General features: G+C 43.7%; 1 protein-coding gene across 1 annotated transcript; it reads right to left on the bottom strand.

Annotated features, from left to right (window-relative positions):
- Nucleotides 1-615: 615 nt before the first annotated feature.
- Nucleotides 616-5,723, bottom strand: pim1 (Pim-1 proto-oncogene, serine/threonine kinase). The gene is made up of 6 exons (XM_061258638.1): nt 5,301-5,723; nt 4,998-5,104; nt 4,789-4,839; nt 4,328-4,694; nt 2,451-2,627; nt 616-2,332 (listed from the first exon to the last, which is right to left on the bottom strand). The coding sequence occupies exons 1-6, from the start codon at nt 5,380-5,382 to the stop codon at nt 2,169-2,171; spliced, it is 948 nt and encodes a 315-aa protein (XP_061114622.1). The 5' UTR covers nt 5,383-5,723; the 3' UTR covers nt 616-2,168.
- Between the last annotated feature and the right edge of the window lie 2,057 nt (nt 5,724-7,780).

The raw sequence follows: 7,780 nt of genomic DNA, 5'->3' as shown, positions 1-7,780 counted from the left end.
GCGTGTGGGAGGGTGGAAAGTTTGGGTCACGTAAATTTGTGGACAATAATTTGGGGTCACATGAGAAAAAGATTTGGGAACCCCTGGTGCACATTGTGGTTCCAGCTCCAGAGCAGTACCGGGGTTCAGAGATCAAAGCAACGCTAACACAAGCACCCACTCCTGACCTTTGGCTGGGACCTCCACAGCATAAACTATTTTTTTTATCCATATAAGCTTATAAGAGCATAATTAAGGTTTGATAACTTGATTTACAGACAGATGTTAACCCAATGGTAATATCAGGTAATAGCGGTTTTAAGTCAACCCGACCGGTCTTATTAAGAGGGAATCCAGGCTGAATAGGATGCCTACATTGTGTGTGCGTGCGCGTGTCCTTGCCACTGCATACGAAGCACCATTCCATCTCGCACTTTCACCACTTATCAAGCAGAGACGTTTCCGGGAGATTGGAGCTCAGATGTTAAGTGTACTACACTGGAATATGGATCAATAGTACATACCACAGCTTGGCTACCATCCTGTTTTTTTTTTTCTTTCAGCTTTAGCACAGATTTGCACTGAAAACAAGTGAGAGATGATGGGACAACTGAAATAAACCACCGGAGTCAGAGGTTAAGGCTAAAAAAAATATTTATTGAAATTGTATAAAAAAATAATTTTGATTCTAGTATCATTTACAATTCTAATCCAATTCAAATGAGGGAGAGAAAAAAAATTTCAAGCTGCAATCATGCAACTGCTAGTGAACACAGTATTTACAAGGGGACATTCGCAACCCATACAAATGCACAGCAGACACTTTTTTTAAAATAGGTAAACAAAAAACAAGTTTGCTTTACCATTTCAGTAGACATTCAATACACCATGCATTGAAACAGAAGTGCTTTGAAGGTTATTTACACACATAAATTGTTTTTTAAAAAATTAAGCCATAAATATGGTTAAAAATAGATTTAAATAATCTGTGGGCCCTTCAATAACAGTGTGGAATGAAATAAACTGCTGACAAAAAATTATTTCTCTTTAAATAAATAAATAATCCCACATTGCTTTTGTATGAGCGCAAAGTCACAAATAAATATCTTTACAACAGTTCCATCCTGGAATTTTATAGTATGACAAATAAATGTACATATGTACAAAAATGAACAAAAGAAGACATTTAGAACACAAATGTAGTTATTTGTTATTGTGGTTGCATTGCTGTGTGCATTCATGACTATGTGAGTGGTGGCAGTGTGGACAACGGGGTGGAGAGGTGAGCCTAAGATGGCCGCCAGCATGAGGTAAGTATTTCAGTTGGGAGTTTGCACGATTTGTCTGGAGGTTATCTGGTTTCTATTGACGATGCATGCCCAGATGGGGCTATGGATTGCCCCGGGCCTGCTAGTGAAGACGGAAGCCTAAGAAGAGTCCAGTTTAAGGAACAGAGTGGTGTTAGTGATTATATAACAGCAATCTTTTTTTCTTTTTCTTTTTTCAAAATTCAAGTATTTTCCTCAGTCCCCGATGATGCAACTCACATGGAAGGCACTAATATATATGCGAGAAATGTCCGGTGCGAGAGTCTGGCTCGTGTTTCTCTCCTCCGAGGTTCCTCTCTGCGCCCCCGGCACCAGCGGGTGGGGTGCGGTTAGCTCTGGGGTTGGGGGGCAGCTCAGGCGGTTTGCCGGGATGGCGTGACGAGCAGGCTCAGCTGCGTATGGCTGCTCTTGGTCCTTTCTGCAGCGCTCGACGGGGGACGTACAGCATGCCCTTGTGTGAGGAGGAGGAGGACCCTGCAGTCGCTCAGGGCGATGGCTCTGCTTCAGTCAGAGGAAAGGCAAAGGCGATTGGCTCCCTGCCCGTGTCGCCCCCTGCCCCGCCCGGCGACCGCCGGGGCGTTCCGGCTCTCGCCGCGACCGGGACCCGCGCGTATCCGTGGCGACGCGCCCGCAGTCCGCGCGTTTTTCCGCCGAGTGACGGCTCTCGGCCTCTTCCGCAAAAACTCCTACAGCGGCAGTCACCGAGTTCAGGCCTTCATGCAAAAAAAAATTCTAAAATAAAATAAAAAAATAAAAAATAAAAAATAAAAAGTGATGAGTCAGTCTGCCTGTCCTCGGGACTGCTGCTGCGTTCTCAGCCCTGCTCCGGAGGGGAGGGGGGGGAAGGGTGGGTCTCTGCGGTTAGCTGCTGGAGGACTCGTGACTCAGGCTGTGGAGCCGGATCTCGGCGGGCTCCGTGGAGGGGGCGGCGGCGCTCTGCATCCAGGGGTGGTTGATGATGTCCTCGAAGGACGGCCGCTCGGACGGCCGCAGGGACAGCAGCAGTTTGATCATCTGCTGGCACTCTGCAGAGAGAGGGGAGCGGAGCGGGGGATCAGCAACGGGAGCGCGCCGAGTGGAAGAGTATGATATTGGGGGAAGGGGAGGTGGGGTGGGGTGGGGGGTTTGCGGTCAGGGGCTCACCTGTGGAGATTCGCCTGCGGAAGAGCACGTGGCCCCTGAGGATCTCCTCGTCCTGCTCAAAGGGGATGTCTCCGCACACCATGTCGTACAGCAGCACGCCCAGTGACCACACCGTCGCAGACCGACCGTGGTATCGGTGATATTTGATCCATTCCGGTGGGCTGTACACTCGAGTACCTACAAGAACGAAATAAATGCATCGTAAGTCTAAATCACAGATTACGGTACATAAAGTGAAACCATGCAACCAACAATATTATTTTCATAAGTGGTGAATAAAACTCTACATAAAAAAAAAATAATGAAAAAATTATTATTATTTGTTTGTTTTTTTTTCCTTCCAAGGTGATCAGCTATTTAGTTGCAGAAAAGCTCATTGGATTTATTGGATTTGCCGAGTCATGCGCCCGTGAGCGTGATAGTACGTGTACGTGCTTATGGGAGCTGGGGTTGCCATGTGACATTGTTTACAAACTTTGAGTTGTAGAAATCGCCGCTTCCCACCAAACGGTGGCGCCAAACCTCCAACCACCTAGCGAAGAGCTACTTTCCTCAAAAGGCAGCACCCTGGCTTGCTTCAATTTGCATTCACGTGCCGGCCCAAATAGATACCAGCACACAAGCGTAGCGCTTTATTAGTCCATCAAATAATATACGATATAGCCAGGGGAACGTTCTGAGTTTTATTATTTCTTTAATTTTTAACAACGTCAACGTTATCGCCAAATAAATTATTTTCCCGCACGTTATATACCACGGTAGCGGGATTCTGTTTTAACCATCTATGCAACAACGTACGTCATTAAAACGCTACACACCGTGTTTTATTAAATACGACTTACTTCAATAGATAATCTACCAGTATGAAACCCTACACGAGTAGATCACCATCAGGTCAGTGGCTCCCCAAGATGGCTCGTGACTAGGTGTGGGGGAGGAGGGAGGGGGGCGACTCACGTTTCAAAATAGGCAACTATTAGCTTTGCTAACCATGGTATACACTAGAATACAACACATAACGGGAAAGTGTTTCTTGCATGAAGTAATACATATATGGACAATAAATTAAATGTTATTAAAAACTGAGGAGGTGAATAAGCCGTTTAGATAACGATGCCTAGTTCTGGTCACATGTGATGAGGAGAGGGGGGTATCTTTTGTTTTGAAACAGACGTTACGCAGCCAACAATGGGTGGTTGGAAGCTAGCTGGCTAGTTACACAGTGCAATGTGTCTGCGACGAGCCGGGAGTTGCCGGTTCACAATTGTGTACGGTAAATAAATAAAGCTGGCTTGTGTTGTACTAGCTACATTTTCTAGCAACGAAGGCAAATGCCAAAATATTACTGGTCTTAGCTATATCGATTGATCAACAATAGTTTCAGATTATTAATGGTGACTATCCAACCAACCTAAAATTCCATCCCAATGCCGTTTGACTTAACGTTAGCTTGTATCATATTAGCCACTCCCTATTTACGGTTGGCCAGTTTGCCCGGTCAGACCATCAAACGCGACTTTCATAAATAAATAAATAAATGAACACACTGGAAAACAATTCGCCTTCTCAGTTTTCTAAAATGTAGAACTAACGTTAGCTAGTTAAGTTACTGCATGGGAACATCGTTTCGCACGAAATCCTTCAATGTCACAACAGGGAAAGGCGTACGTAGCCAACAGGCGAATGTCAACACTGCGCCATGGAAGGAAAAAAAAAAAAAACACCCAACAACCACAGGCCTACAAACACGGGGTATACACATCAACGTATGTCGCCAGTCAATTTAACGAATACTAATAATACTAACATGTAATCGCTGGATGTTTAGGTTATTTAACCAAAGTGTCAACTTGCTTCCCAATATAAGATTGTCTTACCGTCAAAATCGGTGTATACAGTATCTTTGAGCAGCGCCCCTGATCCGAAGTCAATCAGCTTCATCTCGCCAGTTCGCAGATCAATTAAAATGTTCTCGTCTTTGATGTCTCTGTGTACCACGCCGCAATTATGACAGTGCCGAACTGCTTCCAGGACCTGGCGGAAAAAGTTCCTCGCCAGCTCCTCGGGCAAAGCGCCCTTCTCCGTGATGAAATCGAATAAGTCCTTGACGTGCTCCGGCCTTTCCATGACTATGATGAAGCTATCTGGACGCTCGTACCAGTCCAGCATCTTGATCACACCCCGAAAACCTGTGCCCACCTTCTTCAGTAGCAAAACCTCCATGGGAACACGAGAGCCATTGGGCTGCAATAAAGAATAAAAATGCAATTAGTAACGTCCATAAGTCATTTGTGCGGTGACCACTGAAATTTAGATCATCAATGCATCCTTAACTTACCAGTTCTCCCCATTCGGACACCCGGTCCTTCGCCACATGTTTGATGGCAACCTGTGAATCAAAATGTAAATAAAATTAGCCTTTCCAAAATTAACTCTGACATGAAACAAAGTGGTGCACAATAATAATGTAACATACAGTAGGCTAAGCTTATTTGGAAATTGTAAATCACGAAGCCAAACAGGCAGACATAATAACATAAAACCTACCGGTGCTCCGTCAGCAATCCTCAAACCAGTATACACTGTGCCGAATCCGCCGCTGCCCAACACAGCGCCGACCTGATAAACTTTCTCGAAGGGTTCCCTCTCTTTCACTGCACGAAAAAGAATAAAGATAGAACACATTAGATTTACAACACATCCACAGTTTCGTCCAAAATCGGTCGTCAGGCATGTAAACGGCGCCGAATACGATTGATTAAAAAATGGTTGTCCTCCCGCAACTATCCAGACAGTTAATACGCCAGCAAACTAGTGAACGGCAAATCCAAATGTAGCATTTCCGCTAACCTTGTTGAACTTGAAGCTGGATTTTCGCCGGCATATCCACGGTTGAGATGTGAGCAAAAGAGTTAAACTTGGAGAGCAGCATTCCTTTTCCAGAGAAAAATCCAAAAAGATATGCCCGATTATTCCAATTTGCCTTGGCGTTTCGGGATTTGTACGTCTTCGGTGACAGTGCTATGGATCCACGCTGTATAAACGAGAGATATCCCTTTTCATCTAGCTTGCTAACGCGAGGGCTAAGGCGGTTCTGTATTTGAAATATAACTAGCGAGCTGTATCGTCGCTAAATATATACCAAATAAAATTTCAAGTAGAGAATACAGTTAAACCCGAAAATAAATTAGAAAATATAACATCAATAAATAATGATTAAGTCTTGCCGTTGTATTGCGTCCACAATGACACCGGCAAAGGACTGAAATGTCGTTGAGGCGGTAAGACCATCTATATATCCATAGTAAAGAGAAGACTCCAGTTCGTCACCATTCTCTCCGCCCCTTTTTACATTCAACCAATGACAAAGTAGTACTTGGGCTTTATACACATGCCAATCACATATGAAAATAAAGAGAAGAATAACCGGCTAGACTTGACGTGGCGGGAATTAAAACGCGCCAAAATATTTTTTTTTCTTTAAAACAAACTCTGCGTCCGAAGTTGGAGAGCAGGCGGAGGAGGGATGCAGATCCTTGGTTACTTTGTAAGAAGGATGGTTTGCGAATTCCATCTGAGAAGAGAACGAGTGCTATTGATTGGAGAGCGTTTATGTGATCCATTTGTTAAGTTAGCAGGCTGCTATTTCATCAACATGCTTCCTATAATTTAAGTGAAAGCCAGTGCAAAGAATCGCTCCCGTAATTGTTGACGTTTGGCTTTTCATTTGACACACAATGAATTTAGCAGCCCAGCCCATATTGACCTGTTAGCACAATCTGAATTATTTACACGAAAATGCATAACTTTCCCAGAGCTTAGCAAAAGGCAGCTTATTGCTTTTCTTAGTGACCGGTAAACTAATGATTTAATTATTTAACTCAATAGAAGAAGAAAAGAAAAAAAAAAATATATATATATATATATATATTTGCAGGATATTGTCATATAGGCTATATTGTGATATAGCCTATGCAGGAATATTCAGCAATCAAGTTTTACATTTGAACATGTACCATTTACTGTGTACCTATTATAGGTGTGCCTGCCACATTCACTCCAATGGCGCCAAAACGCTTTAATTACTGGTTTATCACCTGGAGTAAATTCCTAGCCAGCTACCGTTGAACGCAGGGTGCGTGCAAATAGTAACAATAAACCTCACCCCAGAGCAGCGCAACGAGTCTACACTTCACACAATCTTACCCCCAAAGCCGCCTCTTTTACATTTAAATAGAGTCAATTTCTTTGAAAGCTTACTGTAGCATTTCAGTGGCAACAGCACACCACAGACACATTTTGGGTTTTGCTCATCCTTGCAATGCAACACAGCTCATTATTTTCAATTAAAACGCGGCGATTTAATACCCTATTTGACAGCTATTTGCTTTATTTAGTTGCGCGAACAATACTAACCAACTCTGCCTGCGAGGCTCTATTGAGTAGGCGCATACCACGCATTCTTTCGAATTGGGTGGCCGCGTTTTTACTCGGCTGCAGGATGTGGGAAAGAGGAGATAAAAGGGAGCGCTTAACCCCCCCTCCTCCTCTTGTTTCCCGCGCATATTATTGTTTGAACGGCTACAATGATCCCTCTCTCCCTCCCCTGCGCACCCCTTTGTAACCTCATTCAGTCTATTCTTTTTTACACGTCATATAGACCCATATATAGGCTGCATATAATTATTTTTCATTGGCTCTGCAATTTTAGATTTCTAATCAAACAATGGTTAAAGTGCATATCTTATTAAAGGGTATTATTATTATTATTTGTTCTGGTACAAACTCTCATGGACAGATGAGATGAGTTTTAAGTGATGGAAAGAGAAAAAGCACCCCCCTCCCCCCTCCCATCTTTGAAACATAGCGAAGGTTGTGTTATGACTGGGGCACGTATGGCTGCTGCTGGAACCGGCTCTTTATTGTCTATGTTGATGATGTGACTGCTGATGGCAGCAGCCGGATGAATTCTGAAGTGCACAGAAATATTGTATCTGTTCAGATCCAGCCAAATGCATCAGAACTCTCATTACATTTGGGATGGGATGGCCGACGACCTTGCAGCAGCACAATGACCCCGAATACACTGCTGAAGCAAGGACTATTCCAAGGCCAATGAGGGAACTTTCCCTGAGCATCTAGTGATGTCTTTGGGTTTCACACTTCAGTCATCAAGTCAAAGTCAAAGGATTTGCAACCAGGTACTAAGTACAATAGCTTTATTTCAGATAATATATTTGTTTTTTTGAAATTACTTTAGGACCCCTAACATGGGGGCGACTATGTAAATAAGGTCTTTAATTCATACACAGATCACTGGATACGGATGT

The sequence above is a fragment of the Conger conger genome, chromosome 10 (assembly GCF_963514075.1).
Source record: "Conger conger chromosome 10, fConCon1.1, whole genome shotgun sequence".
Taxonomy (NCBI): domain Eukaryota; kingdom Metazoa; phylum Chordata; class Actinopteri; order Anguilliformes; family Congridae; genus Conger; species Conger conger.
The sequence above is the reverse complement of the archived record's forward strand: the minus strand, read 5'-3'. Positions and strand labels throughout refer to the sequence as shown.